This window comes from Poromitra crassiceps (assembly GCF_964638095.1).
Source record: "Poromitra crassiceps genome assembly, chromosome: 7".
NCBI lineage: Eukaryota > Metazoa > Chordata > Actinopteri > Beryciformes > Melamphaidae > Poromitra > Poromitra crassiceps.
The window spans coordinates 25095426-25112869 of record NC_139628.1 but is presented as its reverse complement, the minus strand read 5'-3'; the positions used below and the strand labels follow the sequence as shown (position 1 = coordinate 25112869).

Sequence of the window (17444 nt, the reverse complement as noted above, 5' to 3'; positions counted from 1 at the left end):
TTTTCAGCTGAGGGGGGGGAGGGGGGGTGGGGCACGCAGGGCAGGACACAACTACACCACATCACTACATCAGAAAATATTACCGTATCTAGAGTCAGTGAATGTGCTTGAAATGCTGCATTTCACAAAAGGCTGAATATCTCAGCTTATAATTTGAAATGCCTGAAAACGCTGAAAACAACCTATCTTCTCCGGCTCATAACTAAAGAACGGAAAATGGTATCAATAAACTTTTTTTTGCTGATGATACAATAGAGTCTCCTTGTTCTTTTTGCGTGTTCGGTGTTTACATAGTAATATCACACAATATTCTGTGGGCCTCGAGAAATCACTGAAAACGCTCTGAAAACTCTGGCACTGGGAGCGTCCGTTCTCCAAAAGTGGCTGGCACTCAATGAGTTAATTATTCATATTTTGGGTAGTCGCTTGGACCAACAGTAAAATGAGTTGGACAAAACAGCAGGGTACAAGGAGTGTGGATCAGAGAGCCCGTTTAGACACAATGAGGATCCAAGGGCCGTTTAACCATTTATTTAGGCATGAAGATGGTTTACAATGGATGGGAGATATATGGATGGAAGGATGAGGGATGGATGGATGATTTTTCTGTACAACAACAAACAATGGGTCAGTAGACAGCTGTGCCCACTATAATTATAACTGAAATGACAACAAAGGTATGAGCTTACATTATAATGCATCCACTAAGGTAAACTAAAAGTCTTCAAGCCTTTCACAGGATCCTGTTTACAAGAGAAACAGGTGAGTAAAACATAACAAAAAATGGCATATTACCCCTTTACATGTAGGATGAACTGACGATGACTGACGCTTGGGCTTGACTGACGTCACGGGCTGATCAGGTAATACAGATATGACGGCCTCTGTCTCAGCTTGAAATGTGGTATGGAAACCTCACTTCAATCATGAGAGACCGGTCGGTAAGGTAAGGTTTAACAACAGACTTTATTTAGCAAGTGGCATGGCATGTGTAGCCGAGGTGAATCAGCGCGGATTCCTCGTGAGTCCCGAGTGGTAGCGAGTGGATTGGTTAAACTCACTCCCCAGTATAAAGGCATGTTAACTCATTCATGGCCAGTTTAGGACTGCCAATATTTAGCTCAGGCCAAAGATTTTCATAATTGTTGGTCATCTTTCAAGACCCACAGTAAATTATCTATTAGCACCAAAGTGATTTGCAATACCTCAAAATGAAGATGTACGTCTCTGGGTTCACCAGAAAAAAAAAAGTGAGCTTTTAGCATGTTCTGTACTCTACTTATAGCCATTTATATACACCCTGTTTTCACCAAAAAGGTCTCTCTGAGAAGAGAAACAGGAGAAAAGGCCATTTTTGTAAAGGACACAATCTCAGGCAGAACTCGCTCTCAATTCTTTTATTTTGAACTGTATTGACATCAGACATGTAAATATTATTCGTTATGACACAAATGACAAAAATAATATATATATATATATATATATATATATATATATATATACATGAAGTGCTTTTTTTACATTCAACAATACAGTTTACTCAGTGTGAGTGAGTGTGCAGACAGACAGACAGACAGACAGACAGACAGACAGACAGACAGACAGACAGACAGACACACACACACACACACACACACACACACACACGATCCCCCTTTTATCTTCGTTACGTTGTTTCCGGGTCTGAGTACTGCTGGCGTCTGCTGCTGTGACTGCCGCTTCTGCCCGCGTCCTTTTCGTTATTGTTAGCTGTTCGTGTGTTTATTTTGTTTTGTTCTGGTCCACCCGTCCTCGTCCATGTCTCCCTGTCCTATCCTCCCTGCTGTTTGATCGTTCCCGTTTTCCCCTCAGCTATTCAACACGTCCTCACCACTCTCTGGATTACCCGTCAAACTGATCGATCATTTCCTCATTCCTCCGATGATCAACACATCTCTGGATTACTTTCTCCCGTTGGATTTATCATTCCCTCTCACTGCCTGGACTCCTTCTGCTTCGCCCCTCCATGACCGACCCGCTGCGTGTGACTCCGTCTCGTCTCTTTCAGGCTGGCACACAGGAACGGGGTCCAGGGACCAGGATCGATCATGTTGGTCACGGGTTTGACTACCGCGAACAACTCACCCATGTTCGCTCTGCCCTGCAGCAAGGCGACCAGCTCGTGCAGCGCGCCGAGGGGCGTTTCAATGGCGTTTCTCCTCTCTGCACAAGGAAGCGCGTTTCTCCGTTTTCTGTTCTTTCCTCCTGCTCAATTTCAAAACAACAGCTGCGGTATGTGTTTGTTCACGTGTTGTCGGCTTGGCTTTGAGGCCAGGGACCTGATACCATGTCACAGGCTGGGGAAGTCTTTGAACTACGCGCTGCACTAATAAAAACAAAAACACGTCAAACACGTCTTTGGCGTGGAGGGCTATTCCTGATAACACGTTAAAGACGTCTTTGGCCATGAATGAGTTAATCAGCTCGACAAATATCCTGTGAAGATCGAAACGTTGCAAATAAAAAACCATTGATGGAGCCTCAGTGTGCAGACTTTATCTTTTTGTTATAGTTACCTTTATCGAGCACCTGTAAGTTTTTTGGATGTGCGCATATTTGTCTTTCTCATGTTAATCAGCTCCGCCAAGGGAGCTAGCTCTCTTGGCGTTGCGGTTAACATGTCGGACTCCCAAGCCGAAGGTCGGCGGTTTGTACCCACCCCTGGACAAGCCCTTAACATGGGTTGCTGCAAGTAACACCTACACAATGCCGTTACATTGGTGCCGTGACCCGGATGCCCAGCGGGTGTGGAGTGAGTTTAAGGGGGTGAGTGTAACCGAGGTGAATCAGCGGGGATTCCTCGTGAGTCCCGAGTGGTAGCGAGTGGATTGGTTAGTGTTAGTGAGTGACTGCAGTGGTTCTCCGCCGGGAAGTTACGTTAGGGTGACCAGACGTCCCCGATTTTCGGGGACAGTCCCCGATTTCGGTGCTCTGTCCCCGGCTGGAGCTGTCCCCGAAAATGTCCCCGATTTTGGCCACAAAGTCAAATAATAATACTGGCAAGAAACTCGATAACAGAGCATTTGCGGCACCACAAAAGCCTGTCGTTGTGCACGTTGTGCAAAGTGCTGCCTGTGTGTGACAGAGTAGATCACAGAGTAGATGTTCTCCCTCTGCCCGTGCCGTGGTTTTCCCAGGACCCAGCCGCCCGCAACCGAAGCCCCAGAGGTGGCGAACGAGAGGCGGCGTCTGCTTGTTGCTTTTGCTACCGTCCTTGTTTACCGGACCCCATTCAGTGGGTTATCCATCCCAGTTGTTTTGAATAGTTAAAAGTACAGTAAAACTATCTGGTAAGTAAGTGCAGTAACTAACTCAAAACGTTTTTGCAGAGAAGTCAGTAACGTTTTTATGTACACCAAACTCCATTGAAAAAAATGTCAATTTTTAACATGATTGGCGATGGATCATTGTTATCTAGTCATTAGCCTACTGTTCCCTAAATTGGCCTTCAGCCATCAAAACTTTGATAACCCCTGGTTTAAATTAACACAATAGGTCATATTTATCTCTAGATTACAATTTTAATCATTAAAATTGCCTTTTAGTATTAACATGATTTTTAAATTATTTTGTCAGCATTTAATATTAAATTAGCAGTTAATATGGTCATGTGGCCATTGAATACTTGAAACTGGTGAGCGACACCCTAAACTCAAGGAAAGTGTTTACTGAGGTAATAAATCACTACTGTAATGTTTTTGTTTTGTGGAAATAAATTATCCACCAGTTGGTGAGGTCAAAGAGAGAAGTTGTCCCTCTCTATGTTTCTGCCACTCTACACAATACACCAGCAGTGGGTTGCACCAGCTGTGCGTAAGTTGAAACGTAAGCTAGTTTGAACGTAAAGTCTCACTAAGTCCCTAAAAATATTTGGGTTGCACCAAGTGAAATAGTTACAACGTAGGCATAAGTTAGAACTTAAAATTTACACCTACGTCTTACTAGGTGTAAAGTCCTCCGTAAAATAGCAGTTGGCACGGATTGCAACTTGGCACCGTGGCGCATTGTTGTTTTGCGTCCGCAACGCGCTCTCCGTGATAAATTACACCCTTTGATATTTATGACTCACGCTTTTGTTTCCCACAAGCTGCAGCACTGCATACAAATTAAAATAACCGCAACAATTTAGTGAGGGATGGTGGTATAGCCTACAATACTGATGAAGAGCTCACAGATAAACGTTAACAGTAATATGAACCTAAACGAACGTTACTCAATAACGTTCTCATTTGATTAGTGTTGATGAAATATAAAAGCACTAATTTGCGGTGGGCAACATGTCCTGTTTTCACTCCACTTACTTAAACAACCGTAAATAAACACCGTTTCCACCGTGCTTTTCACTGATTGGTCACAGATACTGTACACGTCATTGTCTGTGACACTATTTTGGTTAGTATGGACTTTAGGGTCTACTAGTTAAGATGTACCTTATGTCTCCGTGGTGCAACTCAACAAAGACACAACTTTAGTGTCAAACTAACTAGTTTGAACGTAGCAGTTAGTGTGGACTTTACACCCTAACTTAAGACAGAACTTACGTTCAGCTGGTGCAACAGGCTGCAGTAGCCTATTTCCCATGAATTACCTAGGCTGTCTAATTTGTGGTAAAATGTGCCAGATAACTAGTAACCATTGTAAACTGCTTCTTTTTCAATTGTTTCAAAATCACAAAGTTCTTCATAGATCGAACCTCTTACTTTTGCTCTCAAAGTGCACCAGATTTATGCATTTTACTGTAAAATGTACACAATTTTCTAAAAGCCGGGGGGGCACAGCCCCCCCTTGGCCCCCCTAGCAGGCCACAAAATGTCCCCGATTTTCATTTGAGAAATCTGGTCACCTTAAGTTACGTGGAGCTTGAAGTGCTGGATGAGCCAGGATCCGACATGTGACGACGGGGTGCGATGAGGGACAGGGGGGGGGGGGCCTAGTCTAAGGTCTGAGCTTGACATGACGTACCATGGACGGGGGGATGTAGGTGTCGGCTTTTAATTGTATTTATTTATTTTAATTATTTATTTACTTTTTTTATATATATAATTATTACCATTCGTCGCAATGAAAACCACCTAAGTCCATTTTTTATGATTCTTACTTTTTAATATAAATGGAATATATCCATTCTCCTCCATCTACTGGCAGGTTTTGTGATGTAGAACCCTCGCTATATATACTAGGATGAACTGACGATGACTGATGTCTTGAAATTTGATATGGAAAACTCACTAGAGGTTTTTGTTTCACCATTTTTCTATCCAATTATTCGCTGCCCGAAGCTTCTTCTCATTCTCATTGTTCTCCTTCTGTCTCTTTATCTCATCCAGTTATGATTTGAGTTGTCCTCTATGGTTCTCCAGTTCCTTCTGCTCTCCTGTCAATTCAGCAAGTATTGATTTCCTCTGGTTGCGCTCATGGCCGTAACTAGCTATGAGGAAGGGGAGGTCCGGACCTCCCCTAATATTTCAGAGAAAAAAATAAAACAATCTGCATGCAAAAGCATGAAAAACACGGGATCGCTTTTATTTTGAAACGAAAGGCAGGTCAGGCAGGAAGTCATCTGACGCCGCGTCCGCGGTAACTTGGGGGGGGGGGGTGCAGAGGGGCTCAAATTCATAAAAGGGCACTACAGGCGTCCGAAGGGCGGCGGCGGAAATTTGAGGCAATTTGAAGGCCAATTTAGGGGTATAACTCATTTTAAATCAGCACGCTCAAAGACACGGATACAGCTCTTGTCGTGGTGTTCCACTTTTCTCGCACACAGAGAGGGAGGGAGGGTGAGGGAGCACAGAAAGGCGAAACGGGCGCACTGCTCTCCATACACACTGCATCCACAAGAACATGATATCTCTGCCCAACACTTTTATCCACTCCATAACGCACATGTCCCACTCACTGTGAAGTTCCTGACGCATTCCATCTCACAAACAGTCCTCCATATGCGGGAGGACTCGGAGGTAGGCTATTCCAGCTTCACGTCGTCACTTTTTCCACATCTGCGTTTGAAGTAGAAGCGACTTGTTGCTGTTCAACTGACGGCTGCTTCCATTTCTTCGTGAATGTAAAGTTTGTCAAACTGCCTTGTATTCTTTTTGACATCTTGCTGTTGTTTTAAATCTGACCTGCCCACGTGAGTGACGTTTGATTTGCACCTGCGCCGCCACGCTTCGATGTGGTGATGATAAGAATAACATCCATGTCGGTATAGGGGCTTACAGTGAATTGGACAGTGATTGAGCACACTCTGAATCATACGATTAAAATAGCGTAATTTTACGCATTATTCACTATGAAGGTACAGAAAAAGAAATAGAAAATACATGGGGTAATATATATTAGTCAATAATTTAGAGACCCCCCCCAAATTTCACAAGTCATGCTTTCAGGGGGTCTACTATTTCTTTAACTCATTGAGTGCCAGCCACTTTTGGAGAACAGACGCTCCCAGTGCCAGAGTTTCAGAGCGTTTTCAGTGATTTCTCGAGGCCCACAGAATATTGTATGATATTACTATGTAAACACTGAACACGCACAAAGAACGATGAGACTCTATTCTATCATCTGCAAAAAAAAGTTTATTGATCCCATTTTCCGTTCTTTAGTTATGAGCCGGAGAAGATAGCTTGATTCATCCCAAAACAGCAATTTTTTTCTAGAAGCTGAGATAATTGGCCTTTTGTGAAATTAAACATTTCAAGCACATCACTGACTCTGAAGCTAATCTTTTCTAATGTAGTCACACCTCAAAAATAATTTCCTTCAATAAAACAGTTTAGGCCAGGGAATTTTGTTTGGCAGAATAATATTTTTAGCTACAACCAGCAGCGCTGGCCCCTGCGTGCGCTGCTGGTTGCAGCTTCTTGCTGGTCTTGATTTGCTGCTGGTGGGCATCGGATATTCTGGCTTGCGTTTGTCAATCCTGTCCTGCTGCCTGGGTCTGTCTGGGTGTTGCGTGCTGCTCTGCGTGCTGCTCTGCCCCGCCCCGCCTCGCCTCAACTGCACACTCCTCCTCCTGTCTGTGGTGGCTCTCTGCTGAGTTTGCTGTGCGCACAGTGAAGGGTGCGCAACATCCAGTTTTTTTACAGCGTTCCGCGTGTGTTTGTCACCGGCAACGATGCTTCCAGTTGAGAATAATAACAACTCCACGGTGTGGATGTGCGGATCTGCTGTCGCAACCGACACGGAGCGGCTCAATTGTGGGAGCAGATTGGCTGCTGCAGGCACAGCTGCAGTAACGTGCTTCAGCATATCGATGCATATGGATGCGATGCGATTTCCGTTTCCATAACGACTTCTTCTTTGTTTTTTCCTTGCCTTTCTGTTATGTGGAGAGCACTGTCGCCACCTAAGGGTTCTGTAAAATAGGTTATAGACCTCCAATAGCTACAATAGTTGTACCAGAGATGTATCAGGGATTGATCCACGTCCCACCGTCAAAAAACGCAATTGACGACAATCGTCGTCTTTGGCACTCTACGTCAGTATTTGAATTGACGACAGCTGTCGTCATTGGCATTCAATGAGTTAATATGATTATTATAAAAAAATTCCCAAAGATTTTTTTTTACATTTTTTTAATTCATTGGTAACTTCATCCCTCATTATGTGTACCAACATGTCCTACTTAGTCAGAACTTTAACCCCTCAAATGCCAGTGTCCAGTAGTACTCTAAGTACAGTTGGTTTTCATATTTACTGCATGATTTGCCAAAAAAGTAAAAAGTGCCTGTTAGGGACTCCCAGACTTGTACCCCAAAAAACACAAATGAGCTTTAGTCCAGCATCTATCCTGGTCTAAAGGATTCAAATTAGTAGTGTGCACTGTAAAATTCTGTTTTTGAATATTTTCCCAAGTTCGGCATACAGATCAATTTCCTGTACATTTCATGTAAACTGCATGTAATTGGTTGTTGTGCCAAAACTGGGGGAATAGGGGGAAATAGCCAAACACAATAGAAACTAGTAATTACAAGCCTTGACTCGAGGTGAGATGTGTAACATCAGGGAAATAATATTTTTTGGGGAAAAAAGCTGGAGGTCCTAAAAAAGTGTAGTTTTTGTTCAAAATTAACATTGAAAACAATGGGAAAACTATGCAATGGACTTTGAGGCCATGTAATTCCCCCAAATTTTCAGCCAACCACAAAATTCCATTTCAAGGTCAAATTTCAAGGTGTTTGGTCCAGGATGATAGAATAAAAACATAATGTGAGTGCATTTTTTTTTCAATGGCTGGAGGTCCCAAAAAAGTATGTTATAATGGAAGTCAATGAGAATTTGCAGTCCATGCCATGGACCCCAACAGTAAACGTGTGCATATTTTCTCTACAGGAGGCCACAAAGTGTCCCTAACATGGTGAGAGGCAGACTTTTGTAAAACACACAGAAAAAAAGACCTGAGCATACTTTTGACCTCAGACCACCAAAAATGTCAAAACCCCATCCACGCAAATGTTAAAACGATCCATGCCATAGACTACCAGGGTATAAGGGTTACAACATATTTTGAAACAGTCAATTATTCCAATCAACCATAGTCTTTTTCACTCCCCCTGCAGTCAAGTGAAGTCAGCTGACCTATCTCGTTAGATTTGATTGCTGCTGTTATAATAAAGGTTATCAGTGGCCTTGACTTGTCCAAAGTTCAAGTTTAGCTCTTTAATAAGTAGCTCACAAACAAAGCACTGAAAGTAAATGATATAAGTGCCCTCATTATGCCTTTAAGTGTTAATACATGCTGACTGAAGGGCCCTGTGGAATCTGTTATAGCTTTCTTTATAATTCTCAATTCTGTCATTCTGTTATCACAGAAACTATAGCTTATAAAGTAACAGTTCAGTTGCAGGTGAAGTTTGCAAGCACAACTCCTGATGATTGGTTTTCTCTCTGTCATGAGGGTGACTATAGATGATGGCAGACATTTAATCTTCGGGTGAAGTGTTCCTATAAGATAGGATAGATACTTGATTGATCCTTTGCAGGAAATTGATGTCACATGATGCAACCACATTCAACAGTCAGGACAACAACAGGAGACAAAACCTGACACTGAAACATGTAGCTAGGCCCAATAATACCAAAAAAAGGTTGATAAGAGTACTACGTGCTAGAGTTGCTAAATCTACTACGGCAATAAATAAATAAAAATATATCTAATACAGCATTATGCTAAAATACTGAAAGTGCAAAAATGTGCATAAAGTGACTTGAGTATCTAAACTAAAACGTATATTAAAAAAGTAATAATAAAATGGTGCCATCAGTCTGTCGGTGGCCCGGGCCGAGCCCCGTCAAAAGATACTTGCCACCGGGCCTGATTTTCTGGGGGAAACCCAGGTAAAGGTGTCCTTAACACATTGAGTGCCAGCCATTTTTTCATCCTGTAGGTAAGTTGTGCCAGGTTTTTTTTTGAGGATTCTGGCTCATTTTACAAGAGCCGAGGATTATTTTCTGTTAAGAATTCATGAACACCAATCATCTAAAAATAACTAATAGAATGTGTGCTTTCTCTGTCTAAAAGAGTTAGTTTGCAGAGTTAGTAGTTATGTAGATATTAGCCGTTGAGTACAGCATGGTTTCAGCGTCTGGAAATTTATTCAGAGATAAATGGCTTTTTGTGAAATTCGATAGAAGAGTCACTTTAACCATTCATTTTTGGCATCAGTAAGACCGTCAGACATTCTAAACAATAGTTTTGAACAGTAATTTCCTCCATAACAACAGGAAACACCCCTCTCATTCAAACTCCTCCCTCCGTGTGTCTTCTCCTCCTTCCTCCTGGCTCTACAGCGGGCGTGTCAGAAGCGCGTTGCTGCTGCCTGCCTGCCTGCCTGCGTGCCTGCCTGCCTGCTTGCCTGCGTGCGGACGCTCCTTGTGCGAGTCAAGATGGGCCGGGGAATGCGTGGGCGATGGGCAGATGTTGATTCTGGCCTTTCTGAGGTGTTTCAAAGTGTGTTTCACCTATAATCTATTTTGCAAATCGCTCTCCGCTCTCTGTGTGCTGCTGCCTGCGCCGGCTGCTCTCGGGCAAGACAAGTCTGGAATGGATTACTGTAAAATCGCCTCGCCATTTCCTTGAATGGCTTGCTCCCGCGGCAGTTTTTTCTTTGATTTCGCTCGTCTGGGGGAGCACTGTCAACACTTAGTGGGTCGGTAAAATAGATTATACACATTATCTTGCTCCAATAGTGATCTCGAAGATGTAAAAGTTGTTGATTGATGTCCCACCGTCAAAAGAAAAAAATGTTTATGTAAGACGAGATATCTCGGCTCTGGCACTCAAGCGTTGGATTATGTAAGACGAGCTATCTCGGCTATGGCACTTAACGTGTTAAGATGACAATTTGTCTTTCTTAGTAATCCTAACATACTACTAATGATGACTTACACATATGAATGATTTACACATTTTCAGAAGGATGTTTATCTTTGAATTGAATAGGAGGATCTATAGGTCAGTTTTGTATTCTTGGCGTGTCCATCTGACGTCAATAGGTCAATCTAGAGTGATCACTCTTCATGGACACACAGCTGGCTACAGGGGAGTCTGCTCTCTCCTGCTGGACTGGGCTTAAAAAACAAACACTAATATGTAATAATATTATCAGAATATCTCCAGAAAAGCGGTTTGTGAAAAGGGTCCGACCAACATATTTCTCTCTGCAGCCCGGAAAGCGGTGGCGGGACCATCCACATTTGTTTCTGTGAACTGCGTTTCACCCCACAGTGGTCTGAGCTGTGTCAGAGAAAAATAGTTTGTACATAAACCATAAATACATAAACCTATAGGTTAATGTAGAAAGGCAGAAAACGGAGTGCATCTTTTTGGCTGAGTAGAAACCATCAAGGTGCTCTTTGGTAAGGGGATGGTGTAGATGATGACGAAGAAGAAGCATGGGCACTCTTGTGGTTGAAAAAGATAAAAAGCCTTTATTAAATGGATAATGCATAAGAGCAAAAGTGAAAAACGCACCAACGCGTTGCGGCACACAGGCCTTCATCAGGGTGACTAACCAGAATTGTGATACAGCAAAGACATATACCGTATAAGGTGTGGCAGGAAATGACAACATGGTTCATTACCATAATGGATTGGCAAACAAGAAAATGGGTGCATTACCATATAAGGAGTGAACAGGTAGCTCCAGCAATGACATCATATAATTCAAAATGGAGGAGGAAAATGGAGGAAGAAAAAACACCCCCTGTACAACCAGTATGCCCTCTATCACACATTTGGAGACTAATATTACAGAAGCAAACATAATCAAAGTTAAAAACAGCAAACATGAGCTCATGTCACCCCAAGAAAGAAACAAAACAGTTTATAAGAATGGAGAATAAGCAATGTCCTCATTGAGGCCTGGGTGCACCATCGCTTTGAGTTGGAAAATCCAAAAAGTGTCGCGTTGTAGGAGGCGTTTGAGATGATCCCCTCCCCTTCAAGAACTGGGCACCATCTCAATGGCCATGGCCTTCAGGGAGTAGGGGTTACCATGACCAGTCTGTAATGTTTAGCCATTGGGTATTTGTCATTGGAGGTCCTAATGGCATAAACATGCTCAGAAACCAACTGTCCTTCAGTCTGCGTTTGGTTCGACCCACATAGAAGCAACCACAGTCACACGTACTTCAACCTGTAAACAACATGTTGTATTGCAATTTACAAAAGGACAAATATAATATATTCTGGTGCCCCCTGTGTCTTTGAAATTATTATATTTAACAATGTGATGACAAAAATTACAGTTTCCACAAGGGTGGTTGCCTGTCGGTTTAGGGAGCCAACTAGGCTTGGAGAGGAGTTGGGTATGCTGAATGTATGTAATGTAAGTACCTCATACATACAACACCACATCCAAAAATCCAAAATATCCCTTTAACACAGTTAGCTAGCAAACTATGGCACGGACAGATTACCCGATGGTCATCAGTTGTCAGTCGCTGTTCTTTTCAGATTACACAACTTGATTACTCAACTGTGAGATGAATCTGTTACAGTACCACAAACTAACCTAAAATAATCTGTCTGGTTAAGACATCAATACAGGGGGCTTCAACTAAATGAAGACATAGGCTTGTGTATAAAAAAATAAGATTAATGAATTAAATCTTAATTAATTTTAATTAACAATTAAAACGCACCCATGTAGATGGGAGGGTGTCCGGAAACTCAGGAGGTTCCTGGTATGTTGTTGTGCCACATTTATCTTGATCAAATTGCAGCTGCTCCTGTGATTTGGATAGTGCTAAATGGACTGCATTTATATAGCGCTTTTATCCAAAGCGCTTTACAACGTATTCGCTCATTCACACACTGAGGGCGGCCAGCTGCCACGCGGGGTGCTGGCACAGCCATCGGGAGCAATTTGGGGTTCAGTGTCTTGCCCAAGGACACTTCGACATGTGGACTGGAGGAGCCGGGGATCGAACCACTGACCTTCTGGTTAGTGGACGACGCGCTCTACCTCCTGAGCCACAGCCGCCCCCCTGTAGTGCTATTTCAAAATTAATTTGATTAATTGTGCAGCCCTAGTCCACTTTTCTGATTACATATAATTGTCCCCACCACTATTTTGATATTAACTGTTTACTGTACATGTTCAAATGGGCTCTACAAAGGATGAAGCATTGTGGTGCTATGATGCCCCGGCCTTCAAATCATACACAGACGTAAGGGGAAATGCTTGTTTGGTACAGATCCCAGTAAAGATCACATGATCATTTATATATTTGTGCATTATCTGTAGCCCTGGCAGGGACATATCCCCACCCTCTCTACCGTCTTCTCCTCCTCCTCATTTCTTGTTATTGTTATTGTTCTTCTTCTTCTTCCTCTTCTTCTTCTTCTTCTTCTTCTTCTTCTTCTTCTTCTTCTTCTTCTTCTTCTTCTTCTTCTTCTTCTTCTCTGTCTTCCTCTTCTTCACTTTGCGGTCCCACTGTTACACAGACCTTCACTGGCAATATCTTCAGAGGGAGTGCTTTGCCAGTAAAAATGAATGGAAACAGCCTGTCAGTGAAGGTGTGTGTGAAGGTGTGTATGTGTGTGTTACTATCAGGATCAGAGAATGTCAGCTTTCCTCTGTCCCAGTCCAGATGCACCCTGACCCTCTGGACCTTCTTCACAGGGAGAACAGTGGGTTGATCTGGTGGAGACTGTGCTGTGTGTTTCCCATCATTGAACCCGATTCTCCATAGTCCAGAGTGTATGATGCCTTTCCTCTGGACGGACTCTGCTGCCACGCCCAGTCTCCAGTATGCATTGTCTCCAACCTCAACATCCCAGCTATGGATTCCTGAGTTAAAGCTCTCAGAGCCCATAACAGAGCGATAGAAAGCAAGCCTCTCTGGGTTTTCAGGAAGCTGCTGGTTCTCTCCACCTCCCACACTGGTCAGATCTTCAGAGAGGATGAGTTTTGGATGGGCAGTGTTTGGGTCCAGAATCACAGGAGTGTAGGAGACCATCTCCTTCATCTTGTCCCAGACTGTGAAGCTCAGGTTGCCCAGGTGTTTGGCCTCGTCTATCAGAGCTCCTGAGAACGGCTGTGGATCCTCCAGTAGGGGGCGCTGGACTCTTTCTATTGTAGCCTTGTAGTTCTTCAGGAATGAGATGTCTTCAGCTCTCAGCACTTTCTCTATGGCACTGATTGTGTCGGAAAGAGCTGCTATCTTTCTGCTCAGGCCCTCAGTCTTCTCCTTCATCATCTGACTCTTCTGCTCCTCTTCCTCCCTCAGTGCAGAGATCCTGGCCTCCTCTTCCTCTTGTAGAAACTGGTGAAGCTTCTTAAACTCCTCCTTAATCTGCCTCTCTGTGTGTTGGGCCTGGACCTTAATGTGTTCTGCTGTTTGATCACAGTTTCCTTTGACTTCAATAAAGAGCTTCAGTTCCTCCTTTAAGGGCTTCAGTGATTCCTGACATTCCTCCTTGGCATCCCGTGCAGCTTCATCGATGGCTCTGAATCGGTGGTTGTTGTGTGTTTTTGAAGCTCGACAGACGACACACACAGGCTGCTGATGGTCCAGACAGAAGAGCTTGAGTTTCTCAGCGTGCAGACTGCAGAGAAGCTCAGATCCTGCTGAAGCTCTCTGACTTCTCTCCAGTAAGAACGCCTCACACAGGTTCTTCAACACCAAGTTACAAGAAAGTTCGTTGTTTGAAAATCTTCGGTTACAAATTGGACAGTCGGGTATTTGTTCGTCTGTCCAGCATTTCTGCAGACAGGCTTTACAGAAGCTGTGGGCACACGGCAGGATGACAGGATCTTTAAAGATGTCACAGCAGACAGGACAGGAGAGGTCCTCCTCTGATCTGGAAGCCATTTTCTCTCTGAGTGAGGAGAAAGACACAGGACATCAATAGGGATGTCCGATATTATCGGCCGATATTAGCATAAAAATCGATATCGGAAAATATCGGTATCGGTTTTCATGCCGTTTTTTTTTTTTTTTTTTAATACAGGGGGAGACTCACTGAGAGCAATGCTCTCTTTTTCAGGAGTGCCCTGTTCACATTCACACACACATTCATACCTGGAAGCTGACCAGTACAACCACAGTCTGATCTGTTGGCCACTGAGCAGCTCCACTGGAGCGGTTGGGGTTAAGGGCCTTGCTCAAGGGCACCTCAGTGGTGGTAATGAGGGAGGGGCAAGCGCTGCCTTTTCACTTTCCCCACCCAGATTTATCCTGCCGGTCCCGGGGATTGAACCGACGACCTTCTGGTCACAAGCTCGCTTCTCTAACACTTACAACTTTAACACAACATGCATATTATATATTAAACTCTTCAGCTACATTACGCTACATTATGTAACTTGTTACGTGAAATTTTGGTGGAAAAAAAGCCCGCTTATATCGGTATCGGTTGATATCGGTTGATATCGGTATCGGAAATTAAGAGTTGGACATTATCGGATATCGGATATCGGTAAAAAAGCCAATATCGAACATCCCTAGACGTCAATCATTGTATCACCCCGTACTCGAGTCGTGTTGCCCATTCATGTTTTGCACAAATTCTAGGTAAACTTTTGAAAAGTCCATAACCTTAAAATTCGAATCAGGTGTGTCCCCATTAAAGGCTGTTAAGTGAATAGGGTGTGTGTTTGTGTGTGTGTGTGTGTGTGTGTGTGTGTGTGTGTGTGTGTGAGTGGGAGGGGGAGGGGGGCATAGGAGAAGTGATAATTATGTCATCTGCTGGTGGCTGTATTTCTTTCTTTCTGCCGGTGTTCTTCTAAAACTCACATTCAGTGTGCTGAGTCAGCAGGGTGAAGTGGTATTCCAGAATTCCCAGGGTTCCCTCCTGTAGCTGTCCTCCCTCAGTCGAAGTCGTGGGTTTTGGGCCGAAGGTGAATCGTATCGTCTTTCTCTCAGTGAGGAGGAGAGGAAGAAAAACAACCTCTGTGACTGTCAGTTTAACGCGAGTCAGGTAAGGGGCGGAGCTTTGTCAGACCAGGTGTGAGTTCCAAAGTCTTGTTTTTATGCACACACAGTCACAGATGCAATTGTTTTTTACACACACGCACACTATATAAATATAAAACAGTCCATTCCCCATCCACAATTGTAAATGTTGTAAGTGAAAACCATTGTGAAATATTTCACTGAAGGTAATGAGTGCGATGAGTCATTCGAAAAGTACACAGTCATAACTGTGGACTTTAGACTTACTTTCTTGTTAAAGGCCCGTCAACACACCCACATAGTGTTCCTTTGAGCAGGGTTGTGTAACAGGGTAAACCTGTGGTACTGGTATCAGCTCATTATACTTGCCTTCACGTTGGGTGTCATTGATTTTGGGTGTGTTTTGGTTTGCAGTGACTTGGTGGTGTGTGGGAACTTGACTTTGGACTTGACTTTGGCTCTGGTGTGATTGGGAGTAATTGAAGGCAGGTGTGTCTGGGTGTGCCTCCACTCACTGGTCTATAAATAGCCACACGCAGCAAACGCTTGTCACTCATTATTCTGTTTGTGCTCTGTGTGCAGGTATGGTGTTAAGCTTTATTGTAATGTAATGTTGTGCTCTGGACTCATTATTCTGTTTGTGCTGTGTGTGCAGGCCAGGGTCAACCACGTTCTGCTGCGGTCCATTGACAAACCCTGCTCCTCCAGACTGAAGGTGTTGCCAGCCGACACTCTGTGCTACACCAGAGTGTGTCACCCCGCCACTTGAATGGGGTAACCGATTGAGGACTCGAACTTATGCAGCGCTGACCCTGGGCCTAACCACTCCCTACGGCCTCCCTCGCACTTTATTATATTGGACTGTTGCCCCGCTTAGCCCCCTGGCTTTTAACTTTATTTTAATAGTGATACAATAAAAGTCTTAAACGTTCATCTGTCTCGTTGTTCTTTGCCCCTGTTTGATACTGGTTGGTCAGATTCAGAGCCTGTTACAGTTGCCCAACACATAGATCGTGATCCGGTAGATATCGGGCCATCAGTAAGTAGCTCGCCAAATCCTAAATGTATTTTTTCATACAATAAATTCCACTCCTTTACACGAATAGCCCAGTGCTACATGTGACTAATTTTGTCCGAGCAGGTCACATTATGTTCTTGGAGTAACCTGAGGTTCTTCAAGGAACTGGGTGGTCTATCTTTATGCAACAGGCCCTTGTAAAAAAAAATAATAATAATCTCGCCACTAGGGGGTGCTGCAGCGCCCGTACTTCCTTTCGGCCCTGTCTCCCTCCCTCCCAGAGGTGGGGCTGTCTGTCAGAGGTCAGGTCTCTCACATTCACCTCCTGTTGATATGACAGGACAGTGTTTATTCCACAGTTGTGTTTAAAGATATGAACTGACCAGTTAATGAACTGCATCACTCCTTCACTTTACTGAAGGACATTCTCCTGGTTTCTCCTGCAGCCCGTCCTCCAGCCCATCCTACAACCCGTCCTCCAGCCCGTCCTACCGTCTGGTGCTGGTGGTACCGTCCTCTCTCCACCTCTCCCTCTCCTCGCACCACCGACTGATTGAAGCTACGGGTACATTCACACTGTCTGAGTGTCTCACACACCTGTCTCTCTCTCTCTGTCTCTGTCTCTCTGTCTCTCTCTGTATATCTGTATCATCAAACAGCCAAAACCAACAAAAGATTGTACACAGAGGGCAGGCCAAAGCTAGCTTGATCATTCTTGTGCTACCACAAAAGAACGTACATTGATAAGAAGTGACAGTCAATTGATCGCTCTATTGCAACATCAGCGTGCAGCAGCAGCGCTACGCCTCCGCCATTTTGGCATGAAGGAGACAAGTAAACAGTCTTTCTATGCGGAAAACAGCGTCAAGTATAACGTCCCTCCTACAAACTGCCGTACAAAGGTCCCTCTAGCCTACCGAAATAGCCAGTTGAGCAATGAAGAAATAGTAGCCCCTAGCTAGCATAAACGGTGATATTAGCGCAC

At 43.8% G+C, this 17444-nt stretch overlaps 1 protein-coding gene across 1 annotated transcript; it reads right to left on the bottom strand.

The window, feature by feature from the left end:
• Positions 1 to 628: 628 nt before the first annotated feature.
• On the bottom strand, positions 629 to 15392 carry LOC310779488 (E3 ubiquitin-protein ligase TRIM39-like; the record flags this gene model as incomplete). Its single annotated transcript, XM_083640020.1, has 3 exons — positions 15283 to 15392; positions 12966 to 14365; positions 629 to 660 (listed from the first exon to the last, which is right to left on the bottom strand). Exons 2-3 carry the CDS (start codon positions 14356 to 14358, stop codon positions 629 to 631), a joined length of 1425 nt encoding a protein of 474 aa, XP_083496146.1. The 5' UTR covers positions 14359 to 14365; positions 15283 to 15392.
• Positions 15393 to 17444: the final 2052 nt, after the last annotated feature.